Source organism: Lycium barbarum, chromosome 4, assembly GCF_019175385.1.
Source record: "Lycium barbarum isolate Lr01 chromosome 4, ASM1917538v2, whole genome shotgun sequence".
Taxonomy (NCBI): Eukaryota; Viridiplantae; Streptophyta; class Magnoliopsida; order Solanales; family Solanaceae; genus Lycium; species Lycium barbarum.
The window spans coordinates 66,212,351-66,237,746 of record NC_083340.1 but is presented as its reverse complement, the minus strand read 5'-3'; the positions used below and the strand labels follow the sequence as shown (position 1 = coordinate 66,237,746).

The 25,396-nt window shown below is 37.6% G+C and overlaps 1 protein-coding gene and 1 long non-coding RNA gene across 2 annotated transcripts; one reads left to right on the top strand and one right to left on the bottom strand.

Moving 5' to 3' along the window:
* Window positions 1-5,942: 5,942 nt before the first annotated feature.
* LOC132636066 (uncharacterized) lies at window positions 5,943-7,801 on the bottom strand. Its single transcript, XR_009580964.1, has 3 exons — window positions 7,163-7,801; window positions 6,525-6,653; window positions 5,943-6,261 (listed from the first exon to the last, which is right to left on the bottom strand). It is a non-coding gene; the product is annotated as an uncharacterized LOC132636066 (long non-coding RNA).
* A 175-nt stretch (window positions 7,802-7,976) lies between these two features.
* Window positions 7,977-20,674, top strand: LOC132636065 (3beta-hydroxysteroid-dehydrogenase/decarboxylase). Its single transcript, XM_060352740.1, has 12 exons — window positions 7,977-8,349; window positions 13,723-13,812; window positions 13,908-14,041; window positions 14,205-14,375; window positions 14,818-14,934; window positions 15,010-15,089; window positions 16,315-16,510; window positions 17,444-17,558; window positions 18,158-18,332; window positions 19,092-19,248; window positions 19,892-19,958; window positions 20,046-20,674. The coding sequence occupies exons 1-12, from the start codon at window positions 8,127-8,129 to the stop codon at window positions 20,234-20,236; spliced, it is 1,716 nt and encodes a 571-aa protein (XP_060208723.1). The 5' UTR covers window positions 7,977-8,126; the 3' UTR covers window positions 20,237-20,674.
* Window positions 20,675-25,396: the final 4,722 nt, after the last annotated feature.

Below are 25,396 nucleotides of genomic sequence, written 5' to 3'. Positions count from 1 at the left end.
GTTTTGAAAGTTATGTGAATTGAATTGAATTGAATTGAATAGAATTGAATGTCGAAGTGTTGCTAGAATACTTGTTGGTATTGTTGTTGATAGTTTGGCCGGGTTGAATTCCCAGATTGTTGTTGATTAGAATTTGGCCGAGTTAGAATCTCGGGGATGGTGTATTTACAGGGGAGGTGCTGCCGAAATTTCGGCAGATCATAAGTAAATGAACTTGAAAGGTTAAGACAAGTATATGTCGATGACTCTAACGATAATGTCAATCTTCTTGCATGTAGACTAACAAGTTGGACCAATAAGCGTAGCTAGTAAGGCGCGACACAGGTATGTAAGGCTCGTCTCTTTTCTTCCAAAGGCATGATCCCCAAGTCGTAATGTCTCAAATGTTTTTTTTATATCTTCTTTACTTGCAAAAGCTATAAGCCTATGACTCCAAGGTATAAGTCTTTTCCTAATAGTTCATAATTATTTTTTTCAAAATGTCCATATTTTTCGAAAACCAAGTTTTAAGAGATAGGAAGCTCTTATGACTAAGATGATGAATATGATCTTATAATGACAACGATGAAGTCAAATATGAGAAAATATCTATGATGGATATGTTGACGATATGTTCCTACCATGAATATGACAATATGAAAATGCTAAACTATTTCTTGACATCTCAACTCTATTATGGATAATGACTACTTTAAAGGTTCCAAGTAAATGAAACGATGCCTTATGATCTTATTTTATGTTTTCTCATGATGACACTCTTCATTGATAGTCTCGCCTTATAATACTAGTTCCTTCAAGGTGGGACACGATGCCCATGACTATTCCATAATATAATCGGAGGTTACCGACCTTACGTCACTCCGATGGATACATGACTTTCTTTGGGCTCTCATGCATGCTATATATATATATATATGTATATGTATATGTATATGTATATGTACATGGGGGGAGGGAGGGAGATATGGAGGGGAAGGGACATATGTTGCGCTATAGACGCATTGCCACCTGGTCAGCTGGCGTTATATCATCCCGGACGCGGGATATATGGGCGAGCCGACGTATTTCGGCGCTATGTGGGCGAGCCGACGTTGTTCGGCGCTATGATATGATATGATATGCTATGATATGATATGATATGATATGCTATGATATGATATGATATGACCAGATAAGCATGCATGGTATCCGCCCTAAGGGGCACTCACATGTACAGGTTACTCCTTTAACTTATGATATGTACTATATTCCCATACAGTTAATATTCGTATGTTCATCTTTTACTATGTTACCATTTATGCCTTACATACTCAGTACATTGCTCGTACTGACCCCTCTTCTTCGGGGGCTGCGTTTCATGCCGCGCAGGTATACCCAGATAAGCTAAAGCTAGTATAGAAGAAGTTCAGGCGAAGTTGGTAGACCCCACTTGTTCCTGGGAGTGCTGCCGAGTCAGAGCTTGTATGCTAGGATTTCTGGATTGATGTTAGAGACTTTGCAGACAGAGTCGTGGGTATCGGGAGTCAGTCTGTCAGCGGCTCCATCAGCCGATGTGTCAGTTTGTATAATGATATATGTGTTACACAGTTACAGATTTTGTTTGATTTGAAAGCAACAAAAGAATATTTCAGTAAGCTTTATTATGTATACTTGATTTAGAGGTTCAAAAAAAAAAAAAAAAATTAAGTACGTAATAAGAGTCAGCGGGTTCGCTCGGCTGCGGATATGGGGTCGGGTGCCCATCACACCCTAGTAAGATTGGGGTGTGACAATTTGCTCCCCTTGAAGATATCCAATCATTATACCACTGGACCGCTACATCCCGCAATCTATATGAAGCCAACTCTACTGACTCTGTATCCGAAGCATGTATTATCCTCAGTGTCCTCAGCATCTCGTCTATGAAACCTTGCGGGTCTTCCTCTGGTTTCGATCCAAAAAACTTCGGACGATTCAGGGTGATAAAATCACGGGCCCTTGCACTCACCGCCCTATCTCCTTGGCCCGCACCTTGCTGCTGAGCTTGTGCGGCAACTAACTGGGTCAACAACTGAATAGCCTCTGTTATCTGCTGGCCCGAAGCTACTGGCGGTGGAACTGGATGTACTGGGGCTGGAGCTGGAACTCCTTCCTGCTCTGCTGACACGGGGGGAGCATGAGAAGTCTGAGGAGGAGCTTCGTTGTGAGACTCACCTTCTTCTACTTCCGCCGGTGGCTCCCGTTCAACTCTTCTTTCAGCCACCGTCTTGCCCTTCTGGGCCGCCGTAGCTTTCCTCTTCACCGGCATTACTGAAACCATAACACATGATTAAGAAAAAAAAAACATGGAAACCTGGTAACACAGCTCTATCGCACGATCTAGAGTACAAAGAAGGTCAGATTTCCTAAATGCCCTGCAGCTCCTTTTTTATAAGTGTGGCGCGCTACACACCCATAAACAGGACTCTACTGGACACGGCTCGTAGACAACCCCTAGGACGAACTGCTCTGATACCACTTTTTTCACGACCCAACTAGGGGCCGCGACGGGTACCCGATACTACTATACCGAGCACCTCTTATATCGCATCTTATCCTTACTACTGTGTGGGTCGTATGGACAATATCGTCATTTCTTTACTTAACACTATCATTAATAGTATACTCGTAAACAAGTGTCAATAAACTTTACTAACATATTAGACAACGACAAGGACAACAAGGTTGTGAAACATCTGACTGTACATATCTGTCTACGAGCCTCTAAACAAGATACATATATTTACAAGAAGGGCCGGGTTCTGCCGTGCCCAAATATATACACAAAAGTAGTACCAATAAACTGAAGCTCCGGAACAACTGGAGCGCTCTCGATGTACCGCTGGTGGAGCTCCTAGGAATCGAACCCGTCTACCTGCTTACCTGCGTGGCATGAAACGCAGCGTCCACAAGAAGGGACGTCAGTACGAGTAATGTACCGAGTATGTAAGGCATGAATAATAGTATGATAATATGGACAGAACATGAACAACAACATAATAAGAAAATATGGAAGATAAAAGAAAAGGTATGACTGTAACTGCTTGCCTCGTAAGGCGGAATCATGCATGCTCACTTTTACTTTCATACATACATAAACTGTCTGAGTCAAATAACATCATTAGCCCGCGTCCGGGCCTCCCGCGTCCGGGGTAATCATCTCACGCCGCCCACTAGTGGTGCTGCCCGTGCCATATAGGCACGGTGTTATTATCCATAAGCCGCCCGCCTTAGCGGTGCTGCCCGGCCGTATAGGCGCGGTGTAATCATCCATAAGCCGCCCGCCTTAGCGGTGCTGCCCGGCCGTATAGGCGCGGTGTAATCATCACAACATAAGCATGCATAAGATCCCAATCAAACGTTATAACTCCATCGGAGTGACGTAAGGTCGGTAACCTCCGATTACATTATGGAATAATCATCATGACTTTGTCTCACCTTGAAGGAACAATTATTATAAGGTGAGACTAGCAACGAATAGCAGCATTAGGAGAGCTTAGAATAAGATCATAACCACGTTTCGAGTCAATCCGAGTTAGTATAAGAAAGTTATGAGCGTTTGAAGTACAGAACCTTCTACGAACGTTTCAGAAGCTATTTTTGGAAAATCATTCTTATCATAGTCATCATAGAAATATGCTCATCCTTGATATCATCATCGTCATTGTGAAACATATCCATCGTTATTGTCATAAGAGCTTACAAAATCATAAACCTCTGTTTTAGTAGAACACAGACACTTTGGAAAAACATTTACGAGTTATCGGGAAGCGAATCATGCCTTAGAATCATAAACATCTAACTTTTGAAAACAAGGAAAATATGGAAGCAATTATGAAATCATAGCATCGGAATCATGTCTTGAAAGAAAGGGACGAGCCTTAACATACCTGCTTCACGCCCTATTAGCTACGCTTATTTATCCAAGCTTGCTAGTCTACATTCAAAAGAGTTCACACAATTATTAGATTCGTCGTCATACACTTGCCTTAGTTCTTAAATAAATTCACTTATGATCTGCCGAAATTTCGGCAGCATTTCCCCTGTAAATACACCATCTCTGAGAATCAACTCGGCCAATTTTATCAACAACAATCCGAGAATTCAACTCGGCCAAATTATCAACAACAATCATTCTAACAATGTCAACAATCAATTCAAAACGCATTCCAACATTAACAACTTCTTTCTACAAACTTAGACGACGTTCCATTTATGTTCAATTCACAATTGCTCACATATTCAAGTATTAATCCGAAACCATTCGATTAATATTAAAGAACACTTCAACAATCCGCTCTACATTCCAAACGGCCAAACCAACATACTACCCAAAACCTTCCAAATTCAACAAGAACAATAACAACATATTTCCTTCTTTCAAATTCATAACTACACCAACAATCCACATACTAACAACATCATCTTCCATAAATACAAGAAAACTATATTCAAATCACATTAACTCCTAAAACAAACTCTCCAACCATCACAACTTCACTAGAATCATCAAGCTTTCATTATCAACATAGCATCCACAACAACAACAACCAAACACTAGATAAAATAATTAAATCATTATTCCTACACATACACACATATGCACGGCCACAACATGCTTCCATATTTTCATGAATTTCGTCCACTTTTACCTACTACAACATACATAATCATCCATAACATATAAGAAAAGGATTAAACTTTACCTTTTTCCCTTAACTTCTCACTTGGCTAGAATTTGTAACTTGCAAGAATATGTGTTTTTCTTGCTCCAATGACCACTTCACTTTGCTAAGGACCCTTCAATGGATTGTTTAGCTAGAAGAAAGTAATTTTTGATAAAAAAAAATTCCAAGGTTCTTGTTGGATTTGGTATGGCCGAATGGCCTTTGTTTTTTCTCCTTCTCTTTTGTTCTTTAAGTTTCTTGAAATTTCTAGGAATGAGATGAATAAGATGACTTATTTGGACTTATTTATTTTGTTCTCATATGGGCTTTGGCCCATTTACTATGGACGGCCAAATGGCCCTTTTAACTCCAAGCCCACTTTTTTTGTTTGTTTTGTAATTCATGATTTTTTTTTTCCAAATTCCAAATTTGCCCTTAGCCTTCCTCTATATTTCCATGAGTCATATTGCGAATTTCCCTTTTTACCCCTAGCCTTTCTTAATATTTTCACTTCAAAATTTTCATGAACAACTTGTGTCTTAAACAAGACCAAAATATAGCCTTGTCCTTAACTTCTTGCAATTGTCTTGAATTGTCCGAAGGCACAAAGTGCGGGATATAACAGTGACCAAGTGCTTCCCTCTTTTGAAAACTCGTATTAGCTATCACCAACTCAAAAGCTTTAGCGAAGTCTAATAACGAAGTTCCATTTTTGTTTCTTTCTCCAAAATCGAAACCACTATGCACATCATCATAACCCCTAAACATTGCCCCGATGTGACCATTAAAATCACGAAATACCTCGAACAAGCTCATCCAAGTCATCCAGAACTACCATTTGATCTCCTCATCCAAGCCCTTCTGAGGCGTGTAAGTACTAATCATGTTCAGCGTATACCCACCAACAACTATCTTAATAGCCATCATCCTATCATTCACCCTCCTAACCTCTACCACAAGGTCCCTAAGCTCAGTATCGACCAAAAGCCTACTCCATTCTTACCCGTTAGGCCTCCTGAAAACTATAATTTATACCCGTCTACATCTCGAGCCTTAGAACTCACCCACCTAGTTTCTTGGGCAGAGGCTATACTAATCTTCCTCTTTTGGAGAATTTTCACCAACTCTATAGACTTCCCCGTCAATGTCCCTATGTTCCAAGACCCAACCTTAAGCCTAAAGGCTCCCTTCCTACCTCTAACCCCCACCCTATGCCCCACCCGAGGACATGACCTTACGCTATCATCACGCAGCAAAGCCACTATATTCTAGGAGTTACTAAGCTACCACTACCACTACCACTACAACAAGAAAGGGCGTCTAAAATAAGGTATCTAAAATAAATGACTATAAACTAGTCAGTACAAAAACAAAGCAATTAAAACTACAAGAAAGAAAGTCAGAACCGAGCAAACATGCAACCGGAGGTACCAACTCCGAGATAATGTCACCTGGATTAAAGCTGGAGATATCAAGGTGCATCTGTTGTATCGCCTTCTCGTCACTCTTGCAGTATTACTAGTGCCACTGCCGGAAGTTACTGTTTGCCGGTGTGCATCCACTGCCTAGTACTCCCCTGTATTCAAGGTCAACCATATTTGAAAAAAAAGAAAAAAGAAGAGAAATGAAGAAAATCTGGGGAAAAGGAAAAACGGGTGGGGTCGGAATTTAGATGTCTATCTCTGTTCTTAAAAGAGTAGTGACAGTCTGGTGGGGTTTAGAATTTGTGCTTGGGAGAAGGAAAAAGAGGTGAAGAAAAGAGAGTAAATGACAGAGACAAAAAGAATAGGGGTGGAAGAGAAGAAGCAGACTAGGGTTAGGGAGAAGAGTGCGACTCACCTGGGGTCGCTGACACGAGTTGATGGAGGGGTGGGGTAGGGGCTGCCAGCTTTGTAATTTATAGGGCTTACGCCTCAAGACTTACGCTTCGCCCCATATCCTCGCCGTGCGTCCGCTTCTGTTAAAACACTATATCCACAACAAACATTTAACTATAAATAGTTGTTATAGTGTAAATCCTATGTAGCTAATATTTTATAAAATTAATTCTTACATTAACTAATGGCCAAATACATATGTAGCCCCCTAAACTTGTCACAATTTTTCATTTAGACACTTGAATACAAGCTAGATACATTTTGTTGAGCTTGCCTAAACACAAAATGCATGTATTTCACTCATGGCTGATGTGGCAAAAAATGTCAATGAGATAACTACACATAGATTTTGACCCCACATAATAAGGGAGAAAAGGAAGAAAATAATTTGAGGGAAACAAATAAAAAGCTTTGTTCACTCTCGGTAATGCACCAAGATGAAAAGAAAATGTTAAGATCTTGGCTTAGTAAAAACCAGATGAAGTTTCTCACCAGAAATTACCTTCTAGAAAGGAACTTTTAAAGAGAACGAAAGAAAACAAGCATTAAGAGATGATTTTCGTGAAGTACGATGAGAAATCATGAAGTTTCAATGCTTACTTTTAGTTGGTTTGGTGGTGACAAGTAAGAATTAAACTGGAGAGTTAAAAAAAAATGAATATTTTCACTTCTGGTAAGTGATTCAAATCGGATAACAAACCCAGTGGAGAGAAATCATGAAAGGGAATCATGGGTTTGAGGAAACCAATTTCAGGTTGTTCCTAAAAAGAATTTGGGAAAATTGCAGCTGGTTATGGTGGTGTTGGAATTGGAGAAATCAAATTTGAAGGTTTTTTTACAAGTTTTCTTGACGGTGGTGTTCTGGTGAAGAATTTCTTGTCGATATTCAAGTAAAACAAGCGGAAAAGAGAAGGAGAAAAAAAACCATTTCCCAAATATTGCACGCGCGTAAAGAGAGTGAAAAGCACATATTTTGCCATGTCAGTAAAATGTGTCTAATTAGAACATTTTTTCAAGAGTTTAGGTGTTCAATAGATACTAGATTGAGTTCAAGTGTCTAAATGGAAAATTGTGACAAGTTTAGGGGGTTGCATATGTATTTGGCCTTAACTAATGCTATATATTCCTAGTACCCATTTGGCTTAGCTTAAAAATAATAATTTATAAGCTGGTTTGACAAAAAAATAGCTTATAAGCCAAAAAAATAAGTTGGCCACCTCAACTTATTTTTTTTGGACTTATTCTAAGCATTTTTTTAGCTTATAAGCTGACTTGTCAAACACGCAAAAAATCAAAAAACAGCTTATAAGCTGGTTTGACTAGTTCTAAGCCAATCCAAACAGGCCCTAATTATAAATAACTTGTTTTCTAACCAATTGATCCCGTCATTTGTACTTCAATTCAACTAGTCCTGAATAAGGCCCCACCTCAAATAAAGTCGTCATATTTTTCTCTTTCTTTCTAAAAAAAGAAAAAGCGCTCTGTTACCAATCTTGTATCAATAAACCCCTTTCTTTCCCTTCTCTCGAAAGATCCCTTTGGGAAAGGAGGAGAGAAGAAGAGAATGTCGATTGTTGAGACATGCGTGGTGTTTGGTGGACAAGGATTCATCGGCAAAGCCCTTGTTGATAGGCTTCTTCGACTCGGCAATTGGATCGTTCGAATCGCCGATTCATTCCCAACTCTTCAGCTTCAACCTTCTGAGTCTCTCATTTCCCATGCCCTCTCTTCTGGTCAAGCTTCTTATATCCACGTCGATCTCACTCATAAATCCAATATTATTCAAGGTACCACTCCTACTCCCTAATTTACTTATTCTCAACGAAAATGTTTTGTTAATTGTTATGAAAATAGCTAGTAGCACCCTTATTTATTTGTTGACTATAAAGCCTAACTAGACATGAATTAAAATACCAAATCCTAATCTTTTTTTGTTTCCTATAACTTTGAATTATTTTTTCCAACATGTTTGAAGCCAAGCAATATCTACGGAATGCATAAGTTGTACAAGGTAATGAACATCGGGTTACGTTATTCTATAAAAGCAATATCTAGACAATGGCATAAGGTTTGAATTTACTCATCTTGAAGGCGTAATATGTGGAGATTATCACTTTAATGTGTATATCATAATTACACCTTGTTGAGTGTAATGTTTGTTAGCCGGACAATATAATTGCAATGCGTATCTTGATGAGTACAACGTGTTTGTTAGTGTCCTACTCCCTTTGTCGCAATTTAGGTGATACAGTTTGGATTTCGAGAGTTAAACTTCTTTATAATCTTTAAGTTTTTTTAATAAAATAATTTACATATTTAGTTGTCATCAATTTTTTTTTTTTACATATTTAGAAACTAATAAAAAGTACTATAAGTCACAATAATTAACAATTTAAAATATTTAAAGGGCATATGAATAAATCGCGGTAAAATTTTTCTTTTCTAACTCTTGAAAAGCGAAAAGTATCACATAAATTGGGAAAGAGGGAGTAATATCTAGTCGATATAGTTGCTTAAAAGATTGCTGGTTCTAAGGTCGGATAAAGGAAGAGGGTTGCGGTAGGTTGTTGATTAATCCTCGCAATAAAGTTTTTGCATCTTTTTCAAGTGTCCCGTGAATTGGTGTTAGCGTGTCCTGGTTCAAAAATGCCGAATCTCGTCTGAATCATCATTTTTCAGGACTCTTTGGTATAAGTTCCTTAGCTTGGAAAGGACATTTAGTCCATGCTGCTATTTCTGCATCCGTAGGGGAGTACGTTCGGTGGAATAATTTCTTAGATCTATTAACGCATCCTCATGGGTTAGGTCCACTTCTTATAGATTTATGTAGAGTGGGGGAGGATACATCGTTGTTGCATTGCAAGTTGACGACAATTTGGAACCTTGCACTTTCTTTGTTGGAGGCAATGTCGATGATGATGGTGGCACAAATAATCAATACCAAAGAGGTCAGAGGACTGGAAAGCAGAACAAATCAATTTGGAAGGCAATGACACTATGTATTTCCTGATCTATTTAGAATGGGAGGAATTGGAGATTGTTCTAGAAATATGATGAGCCATATATTAATAGTGTTAACAGTGTTTTGGACGGCGCGCGGCGACAAAAGGCGACAAGGGCCTGCCTCGCCTTAAGGCGCTGCGCGCGGTGAGGCGCTCGCCTTTTTGAAGTGCGGCGCCAATAAATACCAAAAAATTAAAATATTTAATTGCATATGTAAATAATCAAAATCTCACTAGCAATAACATATTAGCAAATATTTCAATTCAAACCTATGTCTTTTTTGCTAGCGTTCGACGATTCCATTGAATTTGAACCTACTTACTGTTTATAACTGTATAACAAAATTTAAACAATTATTGAACAGAAAAAATAGGAGCAAAACAACCACTGCCTCACTGGTCCAAACAGAGAAAAAAAAAACAGAGGAAAAAACAGAGCAAAAAACAGAGGAGAAAAAAACAGAGGGTAAAAAAACAGAGGAGAAAAAACAGAAAAAGAAGAAGAGAATAGAAGAAGGAAAAAAAAAAGCAGAGGTGGCCGGAAATAGGGCAGTTGTCGCCGGAAAAAAAGAAGAAGAAAGAAGAAGAACAGAAGAAGAAGCAGAAGTCGAGAAGTCGAAAATACAGGAGGAAGAAAGAAGAAGGAGAAAGAGACGTACCTGAAACCTTGAAGGACAAGAGAGGAGGAGGCAAAAAAAAACCCTAGCTGCTATTTTCATTAAGTCCTCCACTTCTTTTAATTGTTTTTTTTTTTTAAAAAGGCATCTCGCCTTGACGCCATTAGCGCCTTTCTCGCCTTTGGTGCGCCTTTTGAAGGGCTGCTCGCCACAGCCATAAAAGGCACTGCAGCCTTGCCTCGCCACGCCTCTCGCCAAAGGCGAGATGGCGCTCGCCTTTAACAACACTGAGTGTTAAGAAGTCATTTCTCTTTAATATATTTGTTGGTGTAAAGGGAAATTTCCAATTGATCATGTATATAGTTTTGAAACCATCTTGGTGTGAATTCAATGAATTGTTTTTTGATAACCGTGGTGTCTGGACCAGCTTGTGCGTACCTTGAGTAATTTGACCAGCTACCTGCTACCTCCACAAAGGCTTGGACGGGAAGGAATCACCTTGTGTTTGCCTCCGCTAAGTTGTGAACTTGACACCTCATTGTTCTCAACCTAATTCATTGACCATTAGGCAGTGTTATCAAAAGCGAAAAGCACAAAAAAACTCTAAGGTCAGCTGGGGCTTTAAGCGCAAATAAAGCGCAGGCTTTAATGAAAAAAGGCGCAATGGTGCAAAAAGACATATATATATGTGTGTGTGTGTGTGTTTAAACCAAGACTAATAATAACAAGCATGAATGACAAATACATGGACAAAGAAAATGTAAAAACATTACGCTAAGTGAAATATAAATTATCTAGTGTCACCTCTTCAAGAGAGGCTCATTGGCAAGGAAAAGTATGTCTTAGAGCCTTGATGATGATACTGAAGCGCACATAAAGCGAGGCGAAGCGCTCAACCTGTTTTGAGCCTCGCTTCAGGGCTTAAGCACGCCTTTGACAACACTGCCATTAGGTCACACCCTTGGGTGGTGTGAATTCAATGAGTTATTTCTTGACCAGCTAAAAGAAAAAAAAGAAAAAAATAAATAAAAGGAATTGACTGCCTTTTAAGTTGGAAGATTATGAATTTGGTTTTGGACTTAAATTCTAGTACTTGTTGAGTATTGGTCCCCGTGTAGTTAAGATTAAGTTGTCGTTGGGACTTAGATTTTGGTGTAGTAGCTTCTTTTGTTGAACAGAATTTGAACTCTGTTTGAAGGATGTGGTGGCTTTAAAATATTGTAGTTCAACTCCCTGTGAATTCAATGAATTGTTTTTTGATAATCGTGGTGTCTGGATCAGCTTGTGCGTACCTTGAGTAATTTGACCGGCTACTTGCTACCTCCCACAAAGGCTTGGACAAGAAGGAATCACCTTGTTTTTGCCTTCGCGAAGTTTTGAACTTGACACCTCATTGTTCTCAACCTAATTCATTGACCATTAGGTCACACCCCTGAGTGGTGTGAATTCAATGAATTATTTTTTGACCAGCTAAAAGAATAAAAATAAAACAAAAATAAAAGGAATTGACTGCCTTTTAAGTTGGAAGATTATGAATTTGGTTTTGGACTTAAATTCTAGTACTTGTTAAGTATTGGTCCCCATGTAGTTAAGATTAAGTTATCGTTGGGACTTAGATTTTGGTGTAGTAGCTTCTTTTGTTGAACAGAATTTGAACTCTGTTTGAAGGATGTGGTGGCTTCAAAATATTGTAGTTCAACTCCCTCATATCACAACTTCTTGAGTTTGGCTACTTGCAGAAAGATAGGGTTAAAACTCAAAAACACTATTGTTGAAGATTAGCATGGCCCCTGCGCAAGGATGAGACGCACAAATTGAGAAATGGTCCAAAGAGAAAAAATACTATTGTCCTCATCTATAAGAATCATAGTGCTATTGCTTTAAACTGAATACTCAATTAAACAAAACAAAAGATGAAACGGACCCCCAAGGGTGGCTCAGTTGGTTGAGCATGGGGCTTTCATAATAGAGGTCTCAGGTCCGAAACCCCATGCCTATGACAGCAAGATTTGCCTTCGGGTTCGGGTTCGAGTTCGTCGCACGTGGCTTGCCTAGTGCCGGTTACCTCTCTTGTGTGGTTTGCGAGCTTTCGCAAAGGAGCTGGGTTTACCCTGTGCGCACTCCAAGGGTAGCAGCTACGGGTTCCCATGTCATCAAAAAAGAAAAAAAAAAGATGGAATGGGAAGTAATGAGAGAAACATCAAATTATTTGTGACAAATAAACAACTGATTCACATGCATGTACCGGCTAACATTATCTTGAAAGAAGTTTATGTCAAATTCGATTCCTGATAGCAAATCTCAATCCAAAATGTGTGCAATGACAACAACCCTACTCGACCACTCTCCCATTCTTTTTTTTAAAAAAAAAAAAAAAGAAAAAGAAAAAGAAAAAGAAAAAGAAAAGCCTACTCAACCACTCACCACATTATCAAGATGCATGTATCTTGTGAGACCAAATGACGGAAGAGGTTTTATGATAGAAGATGAGCACACAGAAACTAGCTATTCTTCAAATTGAAATAAAAAATTAAGGCAAAGAAATTATCTTCCATCCAACCAGTTTGTATTTGAGTCTAAAGCAATAAGGGAATACATGCTAAAATGTTTCTCTTAGTGTGTAAGCTAGTGTGTATGCTTATTTCCTTGAGATGTCCAAGGGTACTTTTGAGCATGTACTTCCTATGAAATTCCTTCCTCTTTTCTTGCACCCCAAGTGCTTTACATCATTCTGTTGTATGCTCTCTTAGTTAAAAACAAAACCATGAAATTTTTCCCTTTCATGAGTGATTGTGTCCTTAGTTAGTGGGCTCATAGTCCTCAATCGTCATTCTAGTCATACAAACATATGAACACTATTAGTGAAGGTTTAAAAGGTGTTCATGGTTTATTAGTAGTAGTATAGTATTCCCCAACTCGTATGGTGAATGATTGGAAGTACAATGTTAGATATGCCACAATGTTCAACAGTACTCCCTGAAGGAGGATTGGTTTTCTCTTAGTTCTTTACAAGGACATCAGACTAATTCTATCTTTGGTTTTGGGAGGTTTACTGAATGGGGAATTAACGATGGGCATTCATTGACCTATTTCTCTATTGACTTTCTTCCTGTAGGAAGTGTTTATTCTCCTTCAAGTTGCTTTGATTCAACTGCAAGGGAATTAAAAGATGTTTATTCTTTCCTTCTGCGTACTCTGAGAGGGTTGAAAGAAATGCTGAGGGATTGATATTCTTAACTTTTTCTTCTCAACAAGCAAGTGAAAAGTACTACTAGCCCCTTCTAGTTGGCTCCTGCTATTCTTTCCCCTTTAAGTGCTTTCGCCCTAAAGAAATGCACTGTGATTTGACGTTTGAATGATTGTTTGACATGCCTTGGTTTATTTATCTGACACATGCCTTGGTTTATTTATCTGACTTGGCTTTTTCTAGTTTAAACAGGTTCTAGAGTTTCTTCCTTTTTTCTGTTCCTTCCTGAAACCCGTGTTATTCCACTAAAGTAAAGTTGGGCTGAATTTTACTGCATCATATTTTTCTATGCAGCTATTGATGGCGCATCAGCTGTATTTTATATGGATTCTAGGGATTCATATGCTCATGATTTCTATAGTTGCTACACAATTGTTGTTCAAGGTAATTTTTCACCCAGAGGTCATTTGAGTGAAGTACACATTCTTGCTACTTAAATCTTTGGCGTCCTAATTGAGAATGAGTGGTATGTCATTCAGGTGCCAAGAATATCATTGCTGCCTGTCAAGAGTGTAAAGTCAAAAGGCTATTATACAACAGTTCTGCTGATGTAGTTTTGAACAGCTGGCAGGGCATACATGGTGGGGATGAGTCCTTACCATATTCCAGTAAAGTAAGTCTCTTATCTGGAGCTTGTTTAATTGAATTTGGAAACTTACTAGGCTCCATTCCTTTTTTTAAAAAAAAAACTAACCCTCTTCCAGATTTTTCATTAGGCTATCACTTTCTAGTTTTCCTCAGTTTCCTCTTTTCATTCTGATGCTTGCTCAATGCAGTTTGTGAACATCGTAACTGATCTTAATGCTCAAGCAGAGGCTCTCGTTTTAGTTGCAAATGATGCTGATGGCCTTCTTACCTGTGCACTTCGTCCTAGCTATGTTTTCGGACCTGGAGACAATTATCTATCTTCTCTGATGGTCAATGTTGCAAAATCTGGCTGGGCCAAGGTTGGAAGCCTTCTGTTTAGTTGCTCTTCTGTTGGTTAAATATCATCAATTGTGTTTCTTCTTTTTGCTAAGCCTGTGTAAATGTGATGGACTAGACCTAAGCTCTCTGTTGTAGCATCAGTATTCACCAAAATTCTCACTAAACTCATTGCATGCTTCAAATCTCTAAGGAACTTGTCTATCTCCGCTCTTTGTTACCTGTAACTTTCAGTTGCCCTGTGGAAGTAGGTAAAATAGGAATTGGTGTAGAATTTGCAGCATGTTCTGTGTCAGGAACCACTTTGGCGTGTTTGTCGAATAAAAGTGGAAAAAGATCATAGACTTCTCTCGCGTCACAATTCTAGTCATTATGTAGGTGTAATTTTCCGATCTAACATTTTTTAACTGTGTTTAGTCTTTGTATACATACTTTTTGAATAAGTAATAGACATTCTCATTTCAGTTTATTATAGGGCTTGGTGACAATATGTCTGACTTCACCTATGTGGAGAATGTTGCCCATGCACATATATGTGCTGAAAAAGCTCTAAGCTCCAGGGGGAGTCACATATGTGGCAAGGTACAGATTTGTAGCTATCTTTATTCGATGTTTCCAGCGGTTAATATATTTACTGTGTGATGCCATGCATTATAGGCCTTTTTCATCACGAATCTCAAGCCAATGAAGTTCAAGGACTTTGTATCTGTTGTGTTTGAGAGATTGGGATATCAAAGGTAAGGTAGCTGGCATATTATTCTTCTACGTGTTATCTTTATTGATGACGCTCCCATCCACATGAGTTTGTTTAATGATTTTTCTCAAATATGTGTAGATTAGGTGAACATATTGAAGGGGAGCCTTGGCGTAACTGGTAAAGTTGTTGCCATGTGACCAAGAGGTCACGGGTTCGAGCCGTGGAAACAACCTCTTGCAGAATTGCAAGGTAAGGTTGCGTACAATAGACCCTTGTGGCCCGGCCCTTCCCCGGACCCCCCGCATAGCGGGAACTTAGTGCACCGGGCTGCCTTTTTTTTTTTTTTTTTTAATGTATAGATTAGGTGAACAGCAGTCCTGAGTATCGACTGTACTGTGTGGTTGCAGCATGTTGCAAAACTCTTACCTCCCATCATGGCTGACATCCTAGCTTAAAAAGTTTATCAAGTGCTAACAAATTTTCTTTCTTGTTATCTTTCTGATTTTATGGTTTATGGAGGCTATCAAACTCTAGTTAGGTCGTTATCTTCATCTCCGGTCCATAATTCAGAATTTGAAATGGTGTTATGTGAGTAAATATGGCATGACAAAGAGTCTTCTTATACAATTTATTTGGCAAGAGAACTCTCTGACGGTTATCTTATTTTATTTTATCTCCTCATTTGTCTTCGATGAAGAGGTGTAATTTAGTCAATATCCTCTCTCTCTCTCTCTCTCTCTCTCTCTCTCTCTCTCTCTCTCTCTATCTATCTATCTATCTATCTGTCTGTCTCTTTGTGATACCGGTGGTGTACAGGTCAATTTGAGCGCACCTTGACTATTACATCGGGTACCTGCACTTCCCACCAAATCCAATAAAGGTCTGCCCACCAAGGTTGGATGTTTAGGGAAATGGAAAGAAATCACATAGCTTTTTTGCGCTAATTTAGTCAATAACGTTCCAAGTAATTCTCTTTTTCGTCCATTTCTTCATGTTACACATCATTCTTTCCCTTTTTCTTGAACCATCCCTGTTTACATGTGTCGCCGTCTTCATCACTAGTTATTGCATATACTGTTGATACTTAGATAAATGCTACTCTTAAGCTGTCTATTTGGTGACTTTCTTTGCTAGCCAGAGTCTATTGTCTTAACTCTTGGCTTACATTTTTTTTTCCCGTTAATTTTATAGCTTTGCTCCTTTCCTTCCATTATGGATTTTGCAATGTGGCTTCCTGAAAGACAGTTAATGCTTTCTGATTGCAGGTCCATTATCAAGATTCCTGCTAGGGTTATCCAATATATTACTTTGATCATAAAATGGACAATCTCAAGGATGAGCAATTGGAGTACTGAGAATGTGCCAGTTTTTGATATTATTGAATTAGCATTGTGCCATAGGACATTTAATTGCTCTGCAGCTCAGAAATATATTGGATATTCTCCAGTTGTTTCCCTTGAAGTATGTTTGATCCTCAATTTTTTTTTTTAATCATTAACTGTAAACAGTGCCTAAACAACTATTCTCTGTGTCTCAAATTGTTCAGTTGGCACTCAAAATTGTTTTCTTTCATTACAATATTTTCAAAGAAATAATTTTATTCGTAACTATGAGAATTTGTAAATTTGCAGTACTTCTCCAAGTATGTAAACGTTACTTTCAAAAGTAAAATAAAATAAGAAATCAATATTTGTATTTGCACTGAAAATTAGATTAGTTGACCTTTTGTCCTCCGAATTATGCATTCTCTTTGTGACAAACTGAGTATTATTTTATTGGCCAATGTTTTATATCATTGGAATGGTAAAGGCAGTAAATACCCAAAGTGTATATGAATCTTTTGAACTTTTAGCTCCTATGTTGCGTGGCACCCGTGGTGGTTTCTCCAAAAATACACTATTTTTGGAGTATCCGACATGCACCCACCGGCATCTTTGAAGAGTCTGAGCAAGATAGTTTAGCTCACTTGCTGGCGTTTCTTGTAAGCTTAAAAGTAAAGATGTAATATCTCTTTCTAGAATATAAGGATCCTAGTTCCCTATTGATACGCAAAAAAGTTTCCTGTCACAATAAAGCAGGCTGTCCTTGAAGTTCTGATCAAAGACATGCTATATACATTGTGAATCTCTCTGATAAAATACTGGTACTTTAATCGTTTCACTTGATCCATGTTGGATCTCTTCTTTGCTTTTCTAAAAAGCTATACTTTTCTTTAAGTTACCCTAGTTTGTTGATAAGTATGCTGATTTTATTGTTGTAAGTAGCCTAAATTTGTTGATCTGTGCTAAAAATCTGGTTAAGATTTGGGATGCTTTGGAAATTTGCTATAGAGCTTATACTATTGTTTTTGGACATGACTCAACTGCTTATTACAGACGTGAAACTCTGATACAGGAAGGAGTTGCTGTAACCGCTAAGTCCTCTCGTTTAGCTAGAGAATCATCTTTCTCAAGCTATAGTGACACTGATGAGGAATCGAAAGTGCATAAACTGCTAGGAGGTGGAAAAGGTTGGTATGTTACTTTGTGACATTTCTAGCCTTGCAGAACTGCGGTTTTCTAGTTTATTTGGTTAAGAGAAAATACCAAATCGAACCCTCTAGGCATTTGTCTTCACCTAAAACCTATACTTTTGTCATGAACTGGTAGAGAGAACTGACTTGTCACTTTTTTGTAAGGCCCATTTTCCAGCACTTTTCTCAGGAGAAAAGTGTTGTGTTTGACACAAGAGACGTGCTTGAATTTGGTGTTTTGATCCAATTCTGGTGTTCTTCTGAGACTGAATGAAGTTGCATGTGTAGAATTGGTTTCTGGGTATGGTTTAGGCACATTCAGAAACTTCCTTGGCAACCCAACTGTAGAGCAGCATCAGATTTAGTAGCTGGTTTTGTATACCTTAGATTCTAATATATTGAGTATTATATTGTTCTATATAATAGTTGCAGCTTCTTTTTTTGTGGGATTGGGGGTTGCAGGTAAATTTTATGCCAGTCTGATTCTACTTCTAGCTTTTATTCTATATCTGCCAAATCGATTACATGAAATCACAATTCTTCATTGTATCACTTGGTTATTACCTCTAAATAACAAATATATCATGTTACTGCAGTTGCAGAAATTTTATTGTGGAGAGATGAACAGAGAACGTTTACTTGGTTCCTTTTGCTGGTTTTCATCCATTACTGGTTCTTCCTGTCTGGGAGGAGTTTTCTTTCATCTCTTGCCCAGCTTCTACTGATGATTGCTGCTGCTCTCTGGGGATACAGCATTCTGCCACCAACAATGTAAGTATGCCAGTGAATATACTTTGTTGAAATGTTTTAAAGAGACAACCGTCCTATAAGTAATGTTTGGACAGACAAGCCAATCATATCTATCTCAAGGAGATGAGTTTACTGTTTTGCGTTCTGGGACAACTGGATAAAGATCATATGCTTAAGACATGTCATGCGAGCCTTAATTTGAAACTTAATGCATGGAAGTTGTAAGAAAGAATATAAGCCATATTTTAGATATATATGCGACTAAAGTCTGTGCTTCCCTGGACACCCAGCCACATCAAGTAAAACAAAAGGTGAAAAGAACTGATTGATGCTACTTCATCCTGTTGTAAGGGTGAATTAGAACACTATAAATCCATTAGCATTTCTCATATCTGTAGGTCCAACTTCTTTCCTTTCAAGTCTTCCTAACTCTGTTATGTCAGTTCAACGGAATCACTTACACGGAAATAATATGCGAATGCGGACATCTCCTTTACAAAAAAAGAAGAAAATATTGTGAAAGTTCATGGGGAAATCATTTGCCAATATAAGCCCCTCTCTCTCTTCAGAACTTTTACTGTGTGTTGATCTTTGTTTTCCTCTATTTGTAAAATCGCCTAATAATTATGTAAATAATCTATTTCCAATTGGGAGCTTTTCATGATTCACAAGATTATTTCATAATGAACTTATCAGCTTTCCCGTTCCCTGTTTTAGGCTTCAATATTTATTTTATGCATGGCATGCTTGTATTCCTCAATAAGGACATCTTTGCTGCAGATATGGAATTGCAGTTCCCAGAATATCATGGTCTTTCTTTGAGATCTCTGAAGTGGATATGAGAAATTGCTTTTACAACTTAGCATATTCGTGGAACAGAATGAGTCATTTAGCAAGGTTACTTGCCCGAGGAGAAGATTGGTCTATATTTCTGAAGGTGTGTACCGAATGAGTTAATGTTCTTCCTTCCTTTCTTTTTTACTAATTTTAACTTGAGTTAGAGATGATCAAGGTCTGAAGTTTTTCCAAAAAATTGAGTTTGCTTGCTTAGCATTTTAGCTTTTTTTTTTTTTCAAGGATGATCTCCACACTATGCTTTTCATGTCTTTCAACAACTCCAAAGACTAGTTTTTGAGTTATCCAATCTTCAAAGGTCAAACAAACACTTCCATCAAAAAATTAAATAATGTCAAAACAAATGGGTGTCTCTGATCATTCCTAGAAGTTATATTGCACTTCGTATAAGTAATTAGAACCGGGAAGGGTAAAGCAAATGAATTTGAGCTTTTGGATGTTTGCCAAAGAAATGAATAGTAGGCAATAGCTTTAGCAAATGAAGTATCAAGAAGGGTAAGACAGTTGACCTTAGAAAGTAGATGCACTGGCAGATAATATGGTGATAAAAGAAACTGATTGTGAGATACATGTGGATTATGGACCTCATCTATTTGATGATTAATCAGAATTGACAGTTAAAATGGCTGTGAAGTGGGTCAGATTGCATATAGCATTTGTAGTCGGTCCTTGAATCTACCGTTTAGGTTGTGCTACACCTATAAAAATTTTCTTATTTTCTGCAGGCTGCAGTACCGCTGTATCTTTTGAAGTTGATTATTTCGGATTGCTTGACTTTCGCAATTGGTATAGGTATGTGTTATGCTACATTTTCACACTTAATGGTGCATTAAAGTCCACATCCGGTAGTTTGTTTGACATGATTCAAAACCAATGCAGCACTAGCTCTGGCATTCACTTCATTGCTCATTTATGAGCAGTATGAGGATGAAATCGATAGTACAGCAAATGTAATATTCAGCATATCAAAAGGTGCCTTTACTTTGCTGATGAGGAGTTTACCCTTGCCTTTGGCATTGCTCCATTCTGATTCAGAAATCCGATCTTCTAGATTGAAGATTAAGCAATGAGGTGTGCTATGCTGTACTCACTCCTAACAACAGACAGAGAAAAATGGTGTACATCTGCCTGGCTCGGTTTCCTTATTTAGATTGTGTGACCCCTTGTACAAGTAGTTTGTTAACCCAATATGTAAAGGGTCGGTTGATCTGTATCCTATGGAGAAGAGTCCCCCACCACCTCATTCCTCCCATACCCTAGCACTAGGGCTACAAACGAAATTTGTGAAGTTAGAAAAGAAAAAAGAAAAGAAATATGACTCCCCTCCTCTGTGAGGATAGGATTTGCTCTGTCTGGCTGAGGTAGATCCTAAATGATGACAACATAGTGGATGAATGTCTGCCTGGATACGTATTGTAGCTATGCTTGCGAATTTCTTACTGTCGTGTGTTTATTACAACGTCCTGATAATGATATACGTGAAAAAACAATGATATCTTTTTAGAGAAGCTATCTTGTGGAAGGGTGTAACTTGTACAACAACAACGCGCACACACCCAGTGAAATCCCACAAAGTGGGGTTTGGAGGGGGTAGAGTGTTTCAGACTTTACCTGTACCTTGGGAGGTTGAGAGGTGTAAGTTGTACATCTTTCAAATGAACCAGTGGTTTTAGGGATGGTGATATTGAAGTTGAAATTGCCTTTATCCACTTCCAGTGGGGCAAATTATTTTGTTTATAACAATTACTGTTATTGTTTTCTCCTATCTTTTAAATTTTACTAGTTTTTAGAAACGTGCGTTGTATGTATATACCATGTAAATTAGTTCTATTTTCTTAAAATGATTAAAAAACATTGTTTAATGTGTTCCATGTTAACAAGAAATTCGAAGAAAATGAAATACGACTTAAAATGATGGATGATGTGTCTATTCCACCGACTTTACTGAAAGCAAGGTTGTTGGATCAAAGTAATCCTATAAAGTTAAACGACTATAATATCCTTCAAAAAAATAATTTTTCTTCATAAACCAATACGCTAATCAGACAACCGGGAGAATTTGAGAAGGCAACATTGAATAATTTTGTATTGACTACATCGAATTTGAGCACTTAGCATCAAATAAGGTCATTTCAACAAGAATTAATGACGTTTAAGTTAAACGGAATCTATTTTGTGAACCACCATTCAAATCGCTGACACACATAGGTGAATATTTGAACCACTTAAGTCTCTCTTAAGGAAGGGGTGCATATAACTCAGTGAGTTTTCTTATTGATATCATACTACTTTTTAATCTTGTATGTTCTAGCCTTTAAAAGAAAATGGTAGAATCGTAAATGAACAAATTAAAATGTTTAGAAGTTTTAAGTTTAGGGGTCTTAGAATCTATATATCTATTTATCTAAAAATGATTATACATCTATACTACCTTATATGTGGGAAGTCCCAAAATCAAATGTTGATAGACCAATTTTTTTTTTTTTTAAGCAAAGCAACTAGCACAAGACTAGTTGTAATTTATTAATCAAACAAAAGTATGTACCGAAAGAAAATCTAAGAGTTTCAGGAAAAACAACAAAAAATAACAAGGGCCAGAAGTGCTTGAAAAAATAGCTGAAAATTATGCAAAAACTGAAGATGGCGTGAACTGCAACAAATTTTCAATTCTTGGTTTGATTCTATCACAAAACACCTCAAAAGCTCTCACCAGGTGCTAAGATATGAAATATCAACAGAAGGATCCTTCCAACTTAGAACTTTGCACTGTCAGACCTCTATCGGTATGAAAAAATGTTTCTGAGCTTCCTAATGTGCATCTAAAATCCTAACTGAACTCCACTACTATTGAAATTCTTCCAATAGGATAAAATAAAATTTAATACCACACATTGATAGAACTTCCTTAGTAGTAGTATCAACACCTGATGAACCGTATCCTAGTAGACTTTCATGTTTGTATTTGATCTTCTACTTAAACTTGTGTGTTGGCTGGTAAACTCTGTTTGTGCTGCCTGCTGTTCTCAATGCACCAATTAAGCTTTAGTCTGGTTCCCTTGCTATTATGGTCTTGAATCTCAGAGTTGGCATATGCCTTTTATTTATAATGACAAGTCTTCTGGCTGCTATTGGTAGATCATTAAAAGAGTTAAACTGAATTGTACCTACAAAATAAAAAATAAAGTTAGTCAAAAAATCAGCCAACTGGTTTCCTTCTCTCAGCACATGGGCTATTTGTACCACTCATTTATTCCTCCAAGAACCTCTCGGGAACCGAACCAACAACTCGACGAAGTCATAAATCATATTCCGGAATTAATGAAATCGACGAAACTTTGAAAAAGATTCATTTACCCCCCGGTATTGACTTTGGTCAAACTTCTTCATTCTTAATTTAAAGATTTCCAAAATATCATTTTCCGTACTAAAAACTCATCCGAAAGCCTTGGGGATCGCGCCCCCCTCCCCGCAAGTCATAAACATCAATGCGGAGCTAATGGATCCACCAAATTTTCAATCCGGGTCTTATTTCTTTCCATGACCATCTTTTCACCATAAATAGGCATTAAATACTAAAACTGATTTAATTGTCAAACACCAACCAAACGAACTCTAAAATTAGCTCCGTCAATTTCTATAGGTCATAAATAATATTTCAAATCTAATGGAATCTTCAGATCACCAATTAGAACATGTTTTTCCAAAATAAACAGTTAATTCGAATAATTGAATACCGGAATTTCCAAAATGAAACTTTCTCCCAAAGTGAACCAAATGACATCCGTGTCACTTCAAATTTTGCAAGCAGGTCAAAATAATTATTACGGAGCTTATGGACTAGACAACATGCAAAATAGAGCATCAGTTCTCAAAACTATCGACCAGGTCATTACATCTACCCACTCCCAGCTTGTACTCGGAGGGGAAATTATTTTGATATTGCTTGTCTAGTGCCGAGGGTCTACCGGAAATAGCCTCTCTACCATTGGATGGTAGATGTAAGGTTTGTGTACACTCTACCCTTTCCAGACCTCACTTTATAGTATTTCACTCGATATGTTGTTGTTGTATAATTTTATCTAAAGGAGAAAAAGGATTTTACGCACATAGAAAAGGTCATTTTTCTTTATAATTTGTCTCTACCTCTTAACTTCATATCACTGTCTCACCCAATATTTATGAGATGTCTCAGACCCAGTTAACTTTATATCTTAGCATATATATATATATATTTTTAAAATTTTTTGCAATATCTTAGCATATCATTTTTTATTTGGGAAATATCCTTTTTAGCAACCAACTATAATTATTCTATATACTGTACAAGTTCATAAATTCTAACAGTTCCCAATTCTTTCTGCCCCATCCACATTTTTTTTTGGGAAATGCTGGCTTGCAACTTGCAAGTTTCCATGTGTTTTTGTTTTGAGTGCGTGCCCCACGCCCTTTTACTAATGGAGTCTTAATTGGATCGTAAGTTTTGTGAGTTTAACCTTTAAAGTTTTTAATGTTAACTCTGTTGTACTTTAAAATTATGAGTTCATATTCATTGTTTGTTGTAATTTTAATAGTTTTGTACGCATAAATTTACACTTTCTATTGAAAATACTAAATTTGGATGAATTTGATGCCTCAACCTGCATCCGCCTCTGAATTCTTAAAAGAACTGAATTCTGCTGCCCTTCAAATTTTGCTATTTGTTAATGTTGTTTATTTAATAGTCCAGGCCAGGTTGCACCCACAACGGTGAGAATCGATGTCAACTATAAGCTCGTATCATATTTCATACCTGATACTCCTACTTGATTTGAAAGTTAGAATGGTTGTACACAACGGGATGGATATAAACGTTTCGAAACGAGGTAAGGACTGACTGTACAACAATTCTTTACTAATTAAATTTTTGAAAACATCCTCGAGTAGTATGTCAACTACTACACAACCTACTAAAGAGTAAGATAACTCTTGAGAACAAATCTATAACCCTAACAAAAAGTATGACCACTATTATCAACATTAAACGAAAAATAGGAATAAAACTTTTTATTGAGACAAACTAATTGAAAAAGTCACAATTCGAATTGTAGTTTTTGTTAACACAGTTGGACCTTCCTCCTTTCCCCATTAATTCTTTTAAAAAGTCTATAAAGATGATAAAAAAAAAAAAAAAAACAAGCAAACCATTGATCCTTGCGTCTCATTATATGGTATTGTCTAAATGTAACAATAACAACAACAACATACTCAGTGAAACCCCACAAAGTAGGGTCTGAGGAGGGTAGAGTGTACGCAGACCTTACCCCTACCTTGCGAGGGTATAAAGGTTGTTTCCAATAGATCCTCGGCATAAGAACAAGTAATTCAAAGCAGGATGAGAATGAAATAACAAATAAACCATGAAAACAAAGTAATATAATAGTCAAAGGACAAAAAACAACAAACAGTAATAGAAATCGAAGGACAAGAAACTACAAGAGTAATACTACGATTACTAGTATGGAAGGATAGATGGGAAAATTGTTACACTTTGGAAAATTTCCCGTTGACGTACAGTGAATAGGCTAGCGAAGGGCACGACGTATACGATGTTTTGATAAGTAAGAAATAGCATTTGATCATCCTAATCGAGATTCAAAGACATTTGACGTAAGGGAAGAAGGTTGTCAAGGAAAGCAAGGGATATGTTGCGTGTCGGGTAAGAATTATGAGCGACAAGTTAATGATGGCTTAAAGATGTTTCGGAGAAGAATGATAATGTCCCTTAGATTGGTATTGAGGTGTTAATCAAGTGTCAAGAAGGGTCCATAAGGATTGAAGATCAAACGAGTCAATGAGAATGAGTTCGGGTGAACTGGGCATTATACGACCCAACATACTGGCCGTATAAATTATACTGGACGTATGTCTGGCCGTATAATCAGCCCAGAATAGCACACCTCACTGGACCAGATCTACGGTTAGTAAAATTTATACGGACCGTATGTTGGTCCGTAGATTCTGGTTGGGACAGATTTTAAAACGATATAAAAACTCTCTCTCTCTCATTAATTCATTTCATTTTCTCCTCTCCACACTTCAAGAATCCTCTCCACTCTCCATCCACAAGAACCTAAGAGAAATTGATGATCAACTTTATCAAACCCACAAAATTAAGTGTATGAAACATATCAAAGTTCATCTAAGCCAAGAAATCCCAAGGGAAGTGGACTAGGGTTTTTGTGCAAGAAGAG

Coding starts and splice junctions, on each gene's coding strand:
- LOC132636065 (XM_060352740.1), top strand. CDS start 8,127: ATGTCGATTGTTGAGACATGCGTGGTGTTTGGTGGACAAGGATTCATC. Junction 13,813..13,907: donor CTACACAATTGTTGTTCAAG/GTAATTTTTCAC, acceptor TATGTCATTCAG/GTGCCAAGAATATCATTGCT. Junction 19,959..20,045: donor GACTTTCGCAATTGGTATAG/GTATGTGTTATG, acceptor AAACCAATGCAG/CACTAGCTCTGGCATTCACT.